Below are 17,194 nucleotides of genomic sequence, written 5' to 3' on the forward strand. Positions count from 1 at the left end.
TTCCCGCTCCGATCCACCCCTCCGATAGGCGATCTGTGCCGTTTTGTTTCCCGGCCGGCAGAACGCAGAGCATTCCAGCGCTCCCCGGGAGCGCCGATGGGCAGCGTGGGCTCTGCCGGACGGGCCACGTTGTCCTGCTGGGCTCAGAGAAGTAGCTCGTTCCCAACACACAAGTGCATTTGTATTTATATCCAGATTAAATGAAGCGTGTGCTCCAGGCTGTGCCAACTGCAGCTTCTCATCTGAAAAACTGACAGTGCTGCAAAGTTGTCTAATTTATATAGCAGAGTAAGTAAAAGTTGGTTACTTTTAGCAAATCTCTTTTTTTCAGATGAGAAGCTGGGGAGTACACTGCTGTCAGTGTTGGAATGCAGATTGTCCTGCTTTAAATCATAGAATGGATTGGGTTGGAAAAGACCTCCCAGATCATCCAGTCCAACCCTTGGTCCAACTCCAGTCCCTTTACCAGATCATGGCACTCAGTGCCACGGCCAAGCTCAGCTGAAAAACCTCCAGGGATGGGGAATCCACCCCCTCTCTGGGCAGCCCATTCCAATGCCTGAGCACTCTCTCTGCAAAGATAAGAATAAAGCTGCCCTGCTGAGGGCTAAGACTAATATCTCTTCCTCCTCTGTATTTCTAGTATTGTCTCGTTTTCATAATGGAAACATTTGCAAAAGTAGGAAGGAAAGTTTTCTCCCTTTTTTGGTGGCTCTTGATATCTTTAGCACATGTTCCTGTGGTGGTGAGCACTTGAAGAAGGTGGCACTGGAGCACCTGTCGAGGGGATCCTGCCTGTGCAAGAGCACAGACCCTCAGCAATCTGAGCTGGGGGTCGGTGGCTGCTCTGCTCAGACTGCTCTGGACAGGGGGAGAGAACTTCCCAGCCTGAACTTTGCTGTGCTTGCCTGCACCAGAGGTTTTTTTTCAGCTCTTTGTGAAGGAATCCCCACTCCTGGAGTGCTGCAGTGCCTGTCACTCCTGTATCCTGCAGGCGGCAGCTGTGCTGGGCTCTTCCCTTCAGCTCTGGCAGTGCAGCCAGCTCAGAGCTCTGCATCAGGTGCAGGTGCCAGCCTTGTGCCCTGCCTGGCACAGGAGGGTCTCACTGCAAGTTGTAATTCACAGACTCACAGACTGTTCTGAGCTGGGAGGGACCCACAAGGACCATCGAGTCCAACTCTTAAGTCAGTGACCCACACAGGGGATTGAACCCATGACCTTGGCATTATTACAGCCAAGTTTGAAGCAACTGAGCTGATCTCAGGCCTTCATGTGTAAAGAATGAGATAATATAAAGAGGCTGTAGTGAAGTAGTTGTTTTTTGCTCTGGTTCTAGTGTCTAATACTTTCTTTTCTCTCTAGGGGGAAGCTGGGTCGTTACCCTCCATGGCCAGGAAAGGTGAGGTTTGTTTGTTTTTATTGTTGCTTTCTTAGGTTTTGGTGGTTTGTGTTTTTTTGTTTGTTTGTTTTTGCGTTTCCTTTTCTTGCCTGAGAGCATTTCAGTTGTTAATTGATACTGGTTTTCTTGTTTGTTTGTTTGTTTGTTTTAATCACACACCCAACAAACCTAAACTATGAACGAGGCTTTATTTGATCCAGGGGTTCAGCCTGTCACTGGTTTAGATGGAATGAAAAGCAGCAGAGACCCAGCTCTGGAACTGAGTGTGTTCCCCAGATTTAGTCATTTAATCCCTGTCACTTTCTGTGAGACAGGTTTTATTTCCTTCATTGATTAACTGTACTGTGTTAAATAATAGAAATAAGGAGTCTGCCTTCTCAAGACCCTGTGTTAGAGTTATGGGTTTTGAGTACTAATTCTGGGGCTAGGGAGTAGTTACACTTTCCCTCTTGGTTAAATTGGGGTTTTTTCCTAATTCAAGATTAATTGGATTTTATGTGCCATTTCTATTCTTTCTACTTCTCTGAAAGAACTTTCCTTTATTTTTGGTGTAGGTGTGAGGCCTGAGCATGCTGAGGTGACAACATGAGTCAGAGAAAAGGGTTGTCAGTGTGGCTGACAGTCCTAAAAGTTTGGTTATTGGATCAAGTTAATACCAGGTTCCTCTACAGGTGTCACCTCTGTAACTGAATGGCAGCTTTTCTCCTTCCTAATATTTTAAACTTGATAAGCAATGTATTCTGGGAGTAAAGACAAAGATTGGGGTTACATATTTACTTGAAAAACCCATAACAGATTCCAGTTCTCTTCCTTGTCAGATTAAAAGAACCCAAAACTGCAATAGGTCTAATACAGGACAGTAAAATCACAGAACATAAATTTATCATGATGTGCTTTTTAACTTTCACTTCTAATCACCTTCAGATTGTTAATCCACCTAAAGACCTGAAGAAACCTCGTGGAAAAAAGTGCTTCTTTGTGAAGTTTTTTGGAACAGAAGATCAGTATGTACCTGCTTGTTTTCATCTGGGGAAAACACTGTGCCCTGTAATGTGGATCTTCTGGGGAGAAAGTATTTATTGACACAGTGCAGTGTAGCTTCTTAAAGGATTATCTTTGAACCACACAGAAAACAAAAATCAACTATTATTGCATGTTACAGCTGCTCCTGGGGGTGTGTGAAGGCTGAAAAACCTTCAGGTTGGGATTTGAGCTGCTGTTGTGAGGAAAAGGCTTTGGTGGTTTGGGGAGTAGGTGTGAAGTGGCTGGGTTAGATCTTAGCATGGAACCCTCTCTGAGAAATGGACAGCTCAGAGGATGCTTTTGTTTTTCTGCCAGAGGAATCAAATGAACTGTGTAATTACCATTTGTGAAATATCCACTGTCCCACCTGGTGACTGAAAACATCCCTGCTGTGCTTTGGGAAGTCTTTGCATTACAAGGAAGCCAAAACTTGTAACTTCCTTTTTGCAAGGCAGAGTTTATTGACTGCAAATGTGTACAAAGTCATAGTTGGCTTAAATAATTGCAAACTAGGGAGAAAAGAACAAGAAAAAAGCCTAAGAACTTGGGCACTTTGTGAAACTGAAAATGATTCTGCTAATTTTTCAGTTTTCCACTTCATTTTCTGCTACTTTGCATTAAGTCATGCAACAAAGGAGGAAATTGCAAATATCTGTGGAAGACCAGAGAACCCTTTACTTTTTGGTAAAAAGATAACAAGAACTGAGACCATGCCATGAATGTTTCTTCAGGAAATTATTTTTGACTGCGAAATTATTATTGCTTAATATTTAAAAATATTTTCCCATTAAGAACTGAGGTCTGAACTGGATGGAGCAGAAGTGAGTGCTGCTAATGGGAATGTTGGGGTCTCTTCAGGCAGGGGAAGGTTCATTTGAGGGCACAGAAGGTGTTATTAAATGTGGTTATTTGAGCTAAGAAGTTCTGAAAGTTGAAGAAATGGACTATTTCTGTCCTGATTGTTCTTGTTGCTTGTATTTCACATTATTGAATCAAATACAGATTTTTTTTTTTGTATTAATCACAAGTTTGGAAAAAGTGGTCAAATGTCTGGAGTGCTGTAGCTGAGATTAACAACGTGATTGCAAATGAGGAGTTCAGAGCTGCAAAATAATCTGGATTTATTACTGGATTCTGGAGCTCTGGCTGGGGCAAATCCAGTCATCTGGCACAGGAAGGCAGTGTGGTTGTTGTGGTGTTGCCCTCTCTCCTCATTTCCAGCTTGTGAAATTTAATTATTTCCTGCTGGATAATCATGAATTAGAAATTTGCTTGCTTTGACTGGCACACCCTACCTGAAAATTAAATAGAAATAAATGCCATCCCCTTTATTTTAAAATAATATTGATAGAAGAGAGAGAAGCTTGTGTGCCTCTTCTGTCCTGACCTGGAACTTCAGAAAGCTGTGCTGGTTAGAACTGTGCTGTTCCAACCCGTGTGCTGCTTGAGAAAATCCTTATGTTTGAACATAATCAAGAAACCAAATCAGGAAAAATTTACATGATTTCACTTAAAAAGTGAGCATGAAGAGAAAATCCCTTTACTTACTTCATAGGAGTAAACTGACAGGTTTTGCAAATATCGTATTTAGATGTGTATAAACAGTAATTGGAAGTTTGTGACAGAGAGAGTGTCCCCAGTGTGAGGAGCAGCAGGGCTGGCAGGGGGCTGAGCACACCCACCCACACTGATGGGCTGGGCACGTTGTGCTGTTTGCCAGCCCCTGGCTCTGTGTGCCACCTTCACACTGCATGGGGGGGCATGGACTCTGTGCTGGGGAGGCCACACCTTGAGTGTTGTGTTCAGTTCTGGGCCCCTCAGGTCAGGAAAGAGACTGAGGGGCTGGAGCGGGGCCAGAGAAGAGCAACGAGGCTGGAGAAGGGACTGGAGCACAAGTGCTGTGGGGAGAGGCTGAGGGAGCTGGGGGTGTTCAGCCTGGAGAAGAGGAGGCTCAGAGGTGACCTCAGCACTGTCTGGAACTGCCTGAAGGGAAGTTCTGGCCAGGTGGGGGTTGGTCTCTTCTCCCAGGCACTCAGCAATAGGACAGGGGGGCACGATGGGCTCAAGCTCTGCCAGGGGAAATTGAAGTTGGAGATGAGAAACAAATTCTTTGCAGAGAGAGTGCTCAGGGATTGGAATGGGCTGCCCAGAGAGGGGGTGGATTCCCCATCCCTGGAGGTTTTTCAGCTGAGCTTGGCCGTGGCACTGAGTGCCATGATCTGGTAAAGGGACTGGAGTTGGACCAAGGGTTGGACTTGATGATCTGGGATGTCTTTTCCATCCCAGTTGATTCTGTGGTTATTGTACCCCTGCTCCAGCCCTTGTGTTACTGCCTTGCCCTTTGGGTTGAACAGGGCAGGATCTGGACATTCACTGTGTTTGCCTTTTGTCCAGTGTGTGTGGAGGCCAAGGCAGTGTTGTTTGGTGGAGGAATCCCTCTCACAGATTTCCAGGGGTTGTTGCCACCCAGTCTGTGGAGGGATGGGCAATCTCAGGCCTGGCAGTCTTTAGCAATTAAATCCTGCTAAGCCATCACAAAAACAAAACCTCTTTTCTAACCATCCAAATTTAACCTTGCAGAATCCACTCCAGTTCAAAGAAGAGCAAAAAGCACTGCAATGTCAGCTCAGCTCAGAAAGTCTTGATTTGCAAGAAGTTCTATGACAGAGCTCTGGTAACATTCACAACTGTGCTCCAAAAATATAATCTTTAAGTAAAATGAATTGTACTAGTGTAGTACAATCTTCCAAATCTAATACACAGTTGCAACAAAATGACATCACCTCTTCTTTGTAGCAAATTAATGCCAAAAGCAAAAATAGGGATAATTATTCTAAAGAAAATTATGTATTAGTCCCTCAAAATTTAAGAAGTCCCACCACTTCTGAGGATTCCTTGGTGCCTGTTGCAGCCAGAAATGCTCCTGTTCCAGGCTGGGTACAACCTGTTCCCTCCCAGCTCACGTGGCTCTGGTTTGCCATACCAAGGATTAGGGAGAAAGCTGTTTGCAAGTAAAAGTGGGGGTGCATTGAGCAGAGCAGAGGGGGGAATAAAAACAGACTGGGGAGTTTGGCAGTGGCTTTGGTGGAGTGTTTTGGTTATTTGTGAACTTCTGGCTAGCTTAGCATACAGCACAGAGGAAGTGCATTTTCCTTTTCCTGCTGATAGAACACTGACATGTGCTGGCCCATGCAGGGCTTCAGTGGCTTTAGGGAGGAGAGTAACTGGAAGGCTGAGAGTGGTTTTGGCCAAGACACAGAAGTGAGAGCAGGAGTGCATTGAGACTGTGCTCCAAGTACTGGCTGCTGATACATTCTCTGCTGAGCTCTGTATGTTGTGTTGGTGGTAGTTACTTCTGTCACTTTCAAATAGATATTTTGTAAGATAAAGATTCTCTGCCTATGGAAGCAGATTTGCCTTGTGATTAAACTGAAGTACAAACATCTTTTACCACAGAGAAAGCCACTTTGAAATTCATAGTAGCAATGATTATAATATCTGTGTCCTGTTCTAAGTGATTGCCTTAATTGTGCTGCACACACTCTCTTTATTACCTTCTTCTCCAAACTAGTAAGGAGATTTTCCCAGCCTGCCTAGGAGAGGTTTTTCTGAGTCTCTCCTTAGAGTAAGTCACATTAAAAGGATTCTTCACCTAAAATCAAGAAGAGTTGATGTTTCCTGCCTGTAGGCCTGGCAAGCATGTAACAACAACAATTTAAATTTAGTTTAGGAGTGGAACTTTGACCTCTTATCTGTGTTTCTAACTGTGCTTTTCAGGTAGTTTTTAAGATTCCCTTCTATTTCCCATGGTACAGTCTTGTAGAAAATCTTTGTAGGTATTGCAGTGGTCAAGTAAGAACTTACACATTTCTCTATGTATGCATTTAATTGCTTTTAGCAGTTAGATTTTTGGACCTGCCAGTCTGTTAGTTCTTTCTTGATATGCTTCATCCTGTTCAAAATACTTTACATTTCATGGCCTGCTTGGGCATTCATTATGACATTGTAAAAGCTGCAAATATAATTTCTTTTAGGGTGTCATTCTGCTGTGCCTCTGTAGGGAGAGTCCTGCAGCTGTCAGAGGTGTGTACAAACAGCCAGGCCCTCCCTGCCCACCCTCCTCCCTCTTTATACATTCCAAACAGCCAGATGGACTTGCAAGTCATGAATATCAAAGTCTTAGCAGGAAGTTGGAGCAGCCCATTCTCACTCACAACCACATTGAAGCATCAGTGCCACACTAAATGTGGGGTCAAGGGGCACCTCCTGGCTTGGTATATTAAGGCAGACATGGAGGAAGCTGCAATCCAAGATGATGTGATGATCTGCAGCCTGTTTCCATCAGGCACAGCACTCAGTGCCTTCCCATCCTCCATATCCTGCTGGAATAAAAACCTGCCCTTTTCTTCTGCCCCTCTTCTCCCTGGTTTTCAAGGAGAGGCACAGTTCAGGATGGTCTTTCTCAAACGTTCTTTCAGGTCCTGACATCAGAAAACTCTTGCTGAAAGTTGGCCATGCCTTGGCAGTGTGGGGAGCCAGAGGGACAGTCAGCTGGAGGGGCTGAGCTCGTGTTCCTGGTGTTTCAGGGAGGGAACTCATCCCATGTGGAGCTCTGTGTTGCTGTGGCAGGGCCAGCTGGAATGTTGTTACACATCTCTGCAGGCACAGCTGAAAATCACTGCAGTCAAATTCTTCCACCTCTGACTGAGGAGGTTTTTTATTGCACAAATCTGGAAAATAAAATACTTCATTTCTTTCAGTACTGCCCTGCTTCTTGTTTTCTTCTGCTAAGTATCCCCTCTTTTATGCTAATTTATCAGTGGTTGTGAGGGGGTTTTGAGAAGTTTGCATATAAAATTCCAGAGTTCACTTATTTATTTTACTGATGAAGATTGGGACATTCCCTTCTAACAGAGGAAACCCATCTTGATTTCTCTTGTGTACTCACACACTGGGCTTGTAAATAACCAACCAATTTTCTTTTGGCTTTCAGAACTGGTTGTGTTAACATTCAGTGTGGGCATTTAAAGTGCCACAGTCTAAAGTGCTGGAATTTTTCCCAGACTCTGGTAATCAATAGAAATTTGGAGATACAGGGCCACTGTTTTCCATCCCTAACTCTAAGGTTTGCAAACAGTGAGTATTAGTGGATATTCCTCCATCTCATTTCTCCAGTTTATCATTAGGAGTTGATATCATTGGACAGGAAGAGAGTGGCTGGAATGATGAGGTTTTCAGTGTCTCCTTGCCTGGGCCTGTGTCAGGGAATTGCATCTCTGTCACTGTCTGTGCAGCTCCAAGTCACATTCATGTCATACTTACCTCTGCTTATTCTAAGTTTTGATTTTGTTCATGGTTATAGTGTGGATTTTACATCATAGTGGTTTTGTAAGAGTGATATTTTGGAGAGGATGAGGAGCAGTGTGGAGAAATTGAGGGAAGCCCATTGCCAGCTGTGTCTGTATTAGATCCTTTCACTTTCCATGTAACCCATTCTGTGCAGATGCCAGCTGACTCTGCAGCATGAACACAGTGTCATCTTAAATGTGACACCTTCAGTAATGGCACTAATGTTTTTCTAAGGCATTGATTCATTGCTGAGTCAGGAGAGAAATAGTAGTTCCTTTTATATGTTGTATCTTTGAGGCCTCTTATCTTAAGTCTGGCCTTCATTGGCCTGGAGGGTGCTGAGATCTTGTGTATAAACATTAATGATTTTGTTTGGTGGAAAGTTCTTTCGTTTTCAAGTGTTTGAAATGCTGCATGGAATTGCTCCATGGACATCTGGTGTCTAAAGACACATTCATCTCTTACAGGACATTGTCCAGGTAAATGATGGACAAAGAATGAACTGAGAAGGAAGGTTGATTCTTTTTTTTTTTTAGTTTATTTTTAACTGAGACAGCATTTAAGATTGTTTTTCACTTACTAGTTTGTCTCTGAGACTTGTAGTTCTTTGTGCCAAAATGCAGCTTTGAAGACAGGAACCAGAAAGCTTTGTGCTTCAGGCTTTCTCCATATCAAAGGAAGAGGAATGAGAAGGGAAGCCAGTGAACATGTGCAGTGAGGAGGGATAGGAGGAGCAGAAACCTAAGAGAATGCCTTCAGAGAAAGAAATTATTTTTATTTAGAAATTAAATCCTGCAGCAGAATTTGACATGCTTTTTTATAATGTGCTCCAAAATTTTGTTTTCTTTATGTACTTCAGGAAAGGCTTCTCATGAGCTGATGCTGTGTGGCATCCAGGGATGTTTGTCACACACACAGGCTTTGCAGTGTGAGAGAATTTCAAGCTGTTCCACAGCAGTGTCTGTGCAGCTGGGAGGGATTCCCTGAGTAGCTGCTGGGTGCAGGTTCTACTCTGAGTGGATTTGACTTGTTATATTGCATTATGTCAGTTTTTAGGAAGATGATGTTAACTCAGTGAAAGGATTCAGCTCTGTGTGCAGGGACACTGAGACCTGCCCTTTGGCCACCCCAACCCCTGCAGCGCTCCAGGCTGGGCACAGAGTGGCTGGAGAGCAGCCAGGCAGAGGGACCTGGGGGGACTGAGGGACAGGAAGCTCAACAGGAGCCAAGAGTGTGCCCAGGTGGCCAAGAAGGCCAAGGGGATCCTGGCCTGGATCCAAACTAGCGTGGCCAGCAGGCCCAGGGCAGTGACCCTTCCCCTGGACTCTGCCTTGGGGAGGCCACACCTTGAGTGTTGTGTTGAGTTCTGGGCCCCTCAGTTCAGGCAAGAGATTGAGGGGCTGGAGCGGGGCCAGAGAAGAGCAACGAGGCTGGAGAAGGGACTGGATGTGGCACTGAGTGTCCTCTTAAACACCTCCAGGGACAGAGAATCCACCATGTCTTGATCTAACCCCACTGTGATCACCAGCCCATGGCACTCTGTGCCATGGGCTGGTGATCACAGTGGGGTTAGATCAAGGGTTGGATTTGATAATCTGAGGTTTCTTGCAACCCAATTGAGAAGAGCAACGAGGCTGGTGAAGGGACTGGAGCACAAGTGCTGTGGGGAGAGGCTGAGGGAGCTGGGGGTGTTTAGCCTGGAGAAGAGGAGGCTCAGAGGTGACCTCAGCACTGTCTGGAACTCCCTGAAGGGAAGTTCTGGCCAGGTGGGGGTTGGTCTCTTCTCCCAGGCACTCAGCAATAGGACAAGGGGGCACGATGGGCTCAAGCTCTGCCAGGGGAAATTGAAGTTGGAGAGCAGAAAAAAATTCTTTGCAGAGAGAGTGCTCAGGCATTGGAATGGGCTGCCCAGAGAGGGGGTGGATTCCCCATCCCTGGAGGTTTTTCAGCTGAGCTTGGTCGTGGCACTGAGTGCCATGATCTGGTAAAGGGACTGGAGTTGGCCCAAGGGTTGGACTTGATGATCTCGGAGGTCTTTTCCAACCCAATCCATTCTATGATTCTGAGGGCAGAGTGCTGGCACTTTCCAGTCAGCTCTAGCAGGAGGTCTCATCTCTGCAAACGAGACCCAAAAAGTCTCCTTTAAGCAAGTTGATTGCTGACTACAAACAATGGCTGGTGCCAGCGAGGAGAAAGGTCTTCATGAAGTTCTAAAGAGGTTGCTGGACTTTACTACTTCATGAAGGGAGGACAACCAAGATCCTGCAAAGCATTATTGTTATTGTTTGCCATTTCCACCTTCAAGTTTGCTTTAACTGTATGACATGTGCTTACAGTGTCTGAAAAAGCAGCTCTTGAGTCCCTTCACTTGCTTGCAGGAGCCTGACTGCACTGGAGAATACTAAAAACCTGTAATCATGGCTGATCACTGTAACATACTGATATCTGGGGATGAGGGAATATCTGCTTGCCCCGTTTTTGCTGCATGCTAAGAAGTTGTGGTGGCCATCCTAGCTCAGGAGAAGGTCTATAAAACTTATGCAGTTCTTTTTTCAGTAGGATGGGAATAGCTTTGTAACATTGTGACTGATAAGCCTGGACTTGAATTTGGGGAATGGGAAAGGTGGTTTAATTTCTGAAAGCCGCAAGGAATTTGGGCATCAAGGGTAGCAAAGACATTCCCCTGAGCCAAAGTGAAGGAGTGGTAGAAGAGCTTGTTTGCCTGAAGGAAAGTGGAGTTGTCACCTTGCACTTGATGACTTAACCATTTGGTAAATACCAAGAATTTGTACTTAGCATGAGTGGAAAGAGGTAAATCATTTGATTTTCCTCACAGGACTCCAGTCAGGGTAATACTCTGCTATTGTACTAGCCAGTTTATCTTATAATACCAACAGTGAAGAAAACAGTTCTTTTTCCTCAAAACCAAGAATGCTGTTTTCATGCAGAATCTCAGGGTACATCAGAAATATGTTTCAGCAAGGAGCTGTGGCTTTGCACTCATTTTATTTGTCATCAGCCCTATTGTGGGATGCAGAATTTTGGGGTTTTTTTCCTACAGTTTTTTAGACACTCTTGTGCACAGTTTATTTTACCCAGGGATTGGTAGCTGAGAATTGTTATGTAGACTTTGCTTTCAGCCACCTCTCGAGCAGGTTCATGTTATTGGCTGTTGGAGGTGCAGGACTGTGGGTGTTCCTTCTGGTGAAACAAGAGAGTCACTGGGCTGCCATTGTTCTACACATGTCCTGTGATCACAGCCAAAAGCTGTCTTGCCAACAGAGAATATGACTAATGCTTAGAGTGGGGCACTGCTAGAATGAGAGGAGAGGAAACTTAGAGAAACAAAATGCCAGAAGAAAGTTCTCAGTGAATGCAGGAGTGGCAACCCTTCAGGTTGTAGGTAGCAAGTGAGCATGGGCTGCTGTTACTGGTGGCGCTGGGGAAAGAAGGTGCATCTGTGTGTTTCTAAAAGTGGGGTGATTGTGAAAGCTGCTGTTGGGAGAATATAACTAACTTCTTTTTTTTTGTTTCAAGTGCTTGGATCAAAGTGGAGCAGCTGAAGCCTTATCACCCTCACAAAGAGGAAATGATCAAGATTAACAAGGGTAAGCGCTTCCAGCAAGCTGTGGATGCTGTAGAGGAGTTTCTTAGAAAAACCAAAGGCAAGGACCAGGTGAGTGGGTTCTTTTTCCCTGTACTCATCAAAATAGGTTTTGGCATGAACAATGGTTAGATGCATTTTTATGGGAAAGGAGTTTGTTACCTCATGCAAGTTGAGGGGGGTTCATTTTCCTTCCTTTGGTTTTTGGGTTTGTTTCTTATCCTCTCTTCTTCCCCACTTAATCTTGTTTGATGGGGAAAAATGTGTTGCCAAACTGCTGGAGAAACTGAGGAGGCTGATTGATTTGCTTGTGAGGATTTGATAAATCAGTCTTAAGACTTGGAGTAGAATTTGTCATCTACTAATCTTGTCTTTAGTATGTTGGAAGTGCAGCCACTCCCAGCAAGGCTCCAGGTGGCCTGTTCTGTTACGTGCTTGCTTAACCTGGTGTGTTTTTGCAGGAGAACTAACCAGGAACTTCACTCACCGATCCAAAGGGCTAAGAGATACCTGTTGTTTTTTTTTTACTGTGCTGTTGTTTTGCTTGATAGTCATCAGCACAGGGTCCTTCCCATCCTTGGTTTTGCATGAAAATCATTCCATCTCTTCTCTTCTTTCCTTACCATCTTCTATTCTGTAATCTCTCAGGCGTCTTCCCATAACTCCGCCGAAGAGAAGAACCGGCGTAATTCCAGTGAGGAGAGAGGCAAACAATCCGCTGGGGAAGAGAAGCGCAAAGCCAGTTTGTCTGAAGGAAAGGTGAAGAAGGGCACAGGGGAAGGAAAAAAGAGGGTCTCTTCTGTCTCATCAGAGAGAGGATCAAAGTCACCCTTGAAAAGAGCCCAGGATCAGAGCCCCCGAAAGCGGGGGCGTCCGCCCAAGGATGAGAAGGTTTGTGTTGTGCATGTCCGCCAGTGCCCGTGGACTTGGCAGCTGCACTCGAGGGCTGACTGGCAGCTTGACTAACAGGCCAGCAGGAGGAGTCAGTTCAGTATCCCTTTTGTTTTTTAAGCTGTTCCATGTTGCTCCTTCTACACCATTTGGTTGCCTGATACCTTGGGCGAACATATTGTTGATTCTTCTGTGATTTTTACCCATTAGTTACTGTGAGTGGCTCTGTTCGTATCTTTGAGAGGGCTTTGAAAGCTCTGTCATGAGACTGCACCTTTCATCTTTCCATCCCTTGAGTTGTGTGGGAAGGATTAGTAAAGAGATCCAGGTCTTCATCTGATTCCCGACTTCTCATCTACTTCATATAATCAGGTGATTAGTCACTTAATTTCACCCTCAGCATTTACAGAGGGTGAGGTGTTCTTGAGGGCTAGGGCTTAAAGAAGAAGCTTGCAGCCTGGGGAATCCACCAGAAGAGTTAATTGTATTCATTTCATCCTCTATGCTGTAGGATATATTTTCATCCTCCATTAGAAAATCATAGAATCATAGAATTGATTGAGTTGGAAAAGACCTCCGAGATCATCAAGTCCAACCCTTGGTCCAACTCCAGTCCAACCTTGGAGCATTATTATTTTATCCCCATTATTTCCCTGATATTTCTGGATGTTTTAGCAGCAGTGATAGCAACCAGTCCTTTGTCTACCCTCATCTAGAGTTCCAGCCTTTTTTTCTGTGGCACTTGCTGTCGTGATCTAGATCTTCCTTTTCCAAATGGATATTTATTTTGGTGGATTATTACAAGGCACATGCTCTGTTGGAAACTACACCTGAAGACAACTGGGAGAGTCCAACTGGCACACCCTGCAGCAGCCTCCTTGCCCCCCTGTGCTTCCAAGGGATCACGTTGGGCTTCACAGTCTGTGCTTTCAGTGCAAGTCAAGGTGGTGGTCTTGGCTCTTCAGAATTGTGAATGGATTGGCCTTTGCTGGTTGAACAGCAAACTCTTGATGTAATAAAATGAAGCTGATCATCTCAGAGAAATCAAAGTAGAGTCATAGAATATCCTGATTTGGAAGGGATACAGAAGGATCATCAAGTCCAACTCCTAAGGAGTTGAAGAAAATACTGGCTCTTTTTTGGAGCCAGCATCTGAAGTCAGTTTGCACAGCAGAGCCCATCACTGTCTCCTTTGAGGGGAGCTGGAGGAAGGGAGGAGTGGATGCATATCTGTGAATTCTATCTAATAATTACTGAACTTGTGACCTGACTGAGGCAGGAAAATGCTTTCCTGACAACATAGCTTTTACTTTTCTAAGTGTCTTGCCTATAAGCATGTTGTGTCTCCACATAATTCTGTTACAATAAGCCACAGGGCCTTTTTTTCTCCTTGTAAAATGCTTCTGTGTCTTTGGTCTAGGTTCATTCCAAAAGTGATCAAAATTCATGGCTGGAAGAATTCTGATTGTGCTGACACTTTGCATGCTGAGGTTTTACTGGGTCAGCTACCTCAGGGCACTGGAGTGCTTTGGGTCAGTTATGGCAGTAGACATTATTTTACTGGCACATGGCAAGTGGAGTGGTTTTGAACTTACCACAAAGAGGTGGCCAGCTCTGTGCTAAGTGCCTGGCCACAGACTAGGGAAGATAAGCAAGGTAAAGTAGGAAAGTAAGCCTTCTGGCTTCTGGAAAGCAACAGTTAAAGGAATTGCCATGAAAATATAACATTACTGCTTTAATGCTGCTTTTCAGCCTATGAAATAATTCTCAAATCTTGTCTTCTTGCCTGATTCTCTTAAATTCCCCAAATTCTTAACCATAGGGTAGAAAATCTTTGTTGTTGTCCTGAATTAATCCAGTGCTGGGATTTGGAGTTTTTTTTGCTCTGTCACAGTCCATATTGTGGCTTTCCAAGCCATGAGGATGCATAAAATTCAAGAATCCACTTTCTGCTGAGGTGTGTTCTATCTAGAAAGGCTCTGTAGCCATACATGGTCATTCACATACTCTTTTTTTAAGCTTATATGAATATTTTTGAAGGACCAGCAGAACTTTATAGGCATCAAAGATGGTTTCATCCACACTTTACCTGTTGAAACAGCAGTGCTCTGTCTAAGGAGAGAATTTTAGGATGCAGGACTCTCACTTTAAGTTTGTAGGCTGTTGTCTACATTGTCCCTGCTAACACTTGGGCAGTTGCATCGGTCTAGGTTACCTCCAGGAGTCTTTTCTGACCTGTTTTTACAAACAGTGCTCTTCTCTTGTGCTTCTGTATAGGCACTGAGGTATAGTGTGCATTTTCAGGAAGGAGTTTTGGAGGGGAAATAAAGTGATTCCATTTCTGAACCCTCAGTTCAGGAAGACAGCACATACTGTGCAGAAGTCCTGTGCACTCTGTCTGTGTAGCATAAAGACCTGTATGTATGTCTATAGTGTGTATCTGTCACCTTTAGCATAAGGACCTATTTAACCTGGATGTCCTGGGGAAAAAAAAAGATGAAATTTAATCTGCTCAACAGTAAAAACCTCCATGTGTTGAGTACTATCATGGCATTACAAATCAGTGCCTGTTGAGTGGATGGGGCAGCTGACATAGAGCAGTTTGTCTCAGATTCTGCAAACTTGAGCAGATGTGGCTGTTGGCCTGATGCTTTGAAGGTTCTCCTGATAACAGGTAGGCTATTCTTCTCTGACAGAGGAGGATTAGAAGAGTTCAGACTTCTGCTTGTAATGATGTTCTTCACCCATTTGTTTAGCCTTTTGCATCCACCAGAGGAAAATCCTGGATCAAGTGTGTGTTTGCTTCTCTGCTCATTGCATGAGTGCACAAGTGCAATGGTTCCTCTTAGGTGTGAAGAATGGACCCTCCAGAAGCCATAACTGTGGTTGAATTCCAGTTCATGTTTTCCTCACCTCGGCTGTGTTGACAATACCCTCTGTGTTTAGATCTGAACACTTATGGAAAGGCCCGTGAAATGGAAGGCGTTGGTAGTGCTTTCAGAACTCTGTATTGTGTGCTCAGCGTGCTGTGGCCAGTCCCTGAGCCAGGCTGTAACCTCTGTCTAATCCTCCTTCTGTCTCCTCAGGACCTCACAATTCCAGAATCAAGTACAGTGAAGAGAGTGATGACTGGAACTGTAGCTGGATTTAAATGGCCACCGAGTGTGAGCGAGGTGAGAAGCTTCACAGCACAGGAGATCTCTATCTCTCCATCTCTATATCTCTGTCTGTCTGTCTGTCTGTCTATCTGTCTCTCTGTCAGTCTCTCTGTCCTTTTGTGTGGCTGTAAAGCAGCAAGATCTTGCCTTCCTTTCCCATGTCAGAACATTCTGCAGTGTAACGAAGCTGGACAATATCCCAGGCAGTTCACAAGTATTCTGGGATTCACACTTAACTTGCTGTACTCATTTTTGCACTTCTTGTTCCAAAACTATTTCTGGGACTGAATTCCCAAAACTGGAGATGATGTGGTTAGTCTCTCCCTGATCTGCTACTGTCACATGGGGTGGTTTCATTTGATTTCCTTCATAAGCAGCTTTTGGAAGTCTTTCAATTTTATGCATAAAGAAGTGATCACCAAAGCAGAGTAAGAGCAGTGTGGCTCCAAGCCAGTGTGTGTGATGCTCCAGGCCAGTGTGTGTGATGCTCCAGGCCAGTGTGTGTGATGCTCCAGGCCAGTGTGTGTGATGCTCCAGGCCAGTGTGTGTGATGCTCCAGGCCAGTATGTGTGATGCTCCAGGCCAGTGTGTGTGATGCTCACTGGAGAGCTGAAGTCCCTGGGCCTGCAGTCCCTGGTGCTGTTGCAGGGTTTGCCTGGCATGTGGCAGTGCTGTGTGTAATCTCCAGTGAGTTCCCAGAATGCTCTTCTAAGGAGTTCCTTAAAAGCTGGAAAATAAATATTTTCATTCCCCTGGGGGAGGAAGAATCAGGATATGAATTTTCTTCCTTCCAAGTTATTCCTGCTCATATGCTTCTCTGGTTTTTCTACAGATGTCCAAAAATGAGGAATTTGGTTTGAGTGACTTGGGTTTTGAGAGTGAAACACAAACTGCTTAATTGAAACAGGCTGCTTGAGACAGCTGATACATCTATGTTTTCCACCTTAAACTATTGTTCTCATGGAGCTTGGGAGAGCAAGAGAATTGTGCTGTGCTTGCTCAGTGGCTTTCTGGGAATGTTTCTGAGGCTGTACTTGCTCTCTTTGCAGCCTGCGAAGGACAGCGATCCACACTTCCATCACTTCCTGCTCAGCCAGACAGAGAAGGTGAGGTTTTGGCAGGCAAGGTAATGCTCCTGGTCTGTCTAGCTTGGCATCCTGAGTACAAGGAGTATACCTAAAGAGCTCCAGAGTTCTGTTTTGGGGGGTTAGTGGCAATTAGAGTGCAATCTTGTAGTTCAGTTACTTTCCAGCCTGAAGGTTTAGAGTGATTTAGCATTGAGTACAGTGAATAGTTTTAAGTAATTAAAGATTATCCAGCACCAGGTTTTGACATATCTGTTGTAATAAATTCTGTAGCATGAAGATTGAGGGGCAGGAAAAGCTGTTTTTCTGTTTAAAAATCCTGTTGTTTCATTGTTTTTGATGGGTTTTGTATCAGTTTCATCATCTGGATGGGCTTGTCAATTGACTGAATGTTGCAAGAGGATTTCCAGAACTAGAAAAGCTCCTTGTAAAATACAGCCAATTTCTCTCTCAAGAGTCAGAAGCCTTGCAGGATTTTATATTCAGCAGTGAACAACAGGAGGAAAAGGAAACATCAAATTCAATGTAAAAGGATTTATATCTCACTGAGTATCTGGGCTGAGGCAGAAGGATTAAGAGCTGCTAACAGTTTTAATCTAGACAAGCTCACAGTAAGCAGCATGAGGAGGAGCAGCCTTTGTATTGCAGAAAGCCACATGCCCCCTCATGTTAACCAGAAGGTTTT

At 44.5% G+C, this 17,194-nt stretch overlaps 1 protein-coding gene across 4 annotated transcripts in view; it reads left to right on the forward strand.

Annotated features, from left to right (window-relative positions):
• GLYR1 (glyoxylate reductase 1 homolog) overlaps positions 1-17,194 on the forward strand; it is a 28,185-nt gene that overhangs the window by 952 nt on the left and 10,039 nt on the right. For 2 of the 4 annotated variants that reach the window (XM_071570738.1, XM_071570739.1), the window contains exons 2-7: positions 1,363-1,399; positions 2,324-2,403; positions 11,309-11,447; positions 12,024-12,266; positions 15,353-15,439; positions 16,474-16,530. In XM_071570738.1, the coding sequence (XP_071426839.1) occupies positions 1,363-1,399; positions 2,324-2,403; positions 11,309-11,447; positions 12,024-12,266; positions 15,353-15,439; positions 16,474-16,530 (643 nt within the window). The remainder of the gene's footprint in view (positions 1-1,362; positions 1,400-2,323; positions 2,404-11,308; positions 11,448-12,023; positions 12,267-15,352; positions 15,440-16,473; positions 16,531-17,194) is intronic. The other 2 variants (XM_071570740.1, XM_071570741.1) reach the window with 2 other exon arrangements.

Source organism: Pithys albifrons, chromosome 16 (assembly GCF_047495875.1).
Source record: "Pithys albifrons albifrons isolate INPA30051 chromosome 16, PitAlb_v1, whole genome shotgun sequence".
Lineage (NCBI taxonomy): Eukaryota > Metazoa > Chordata > Aves > Passeriformes > Thamnophilidae > Pithys > Pithys albifrons.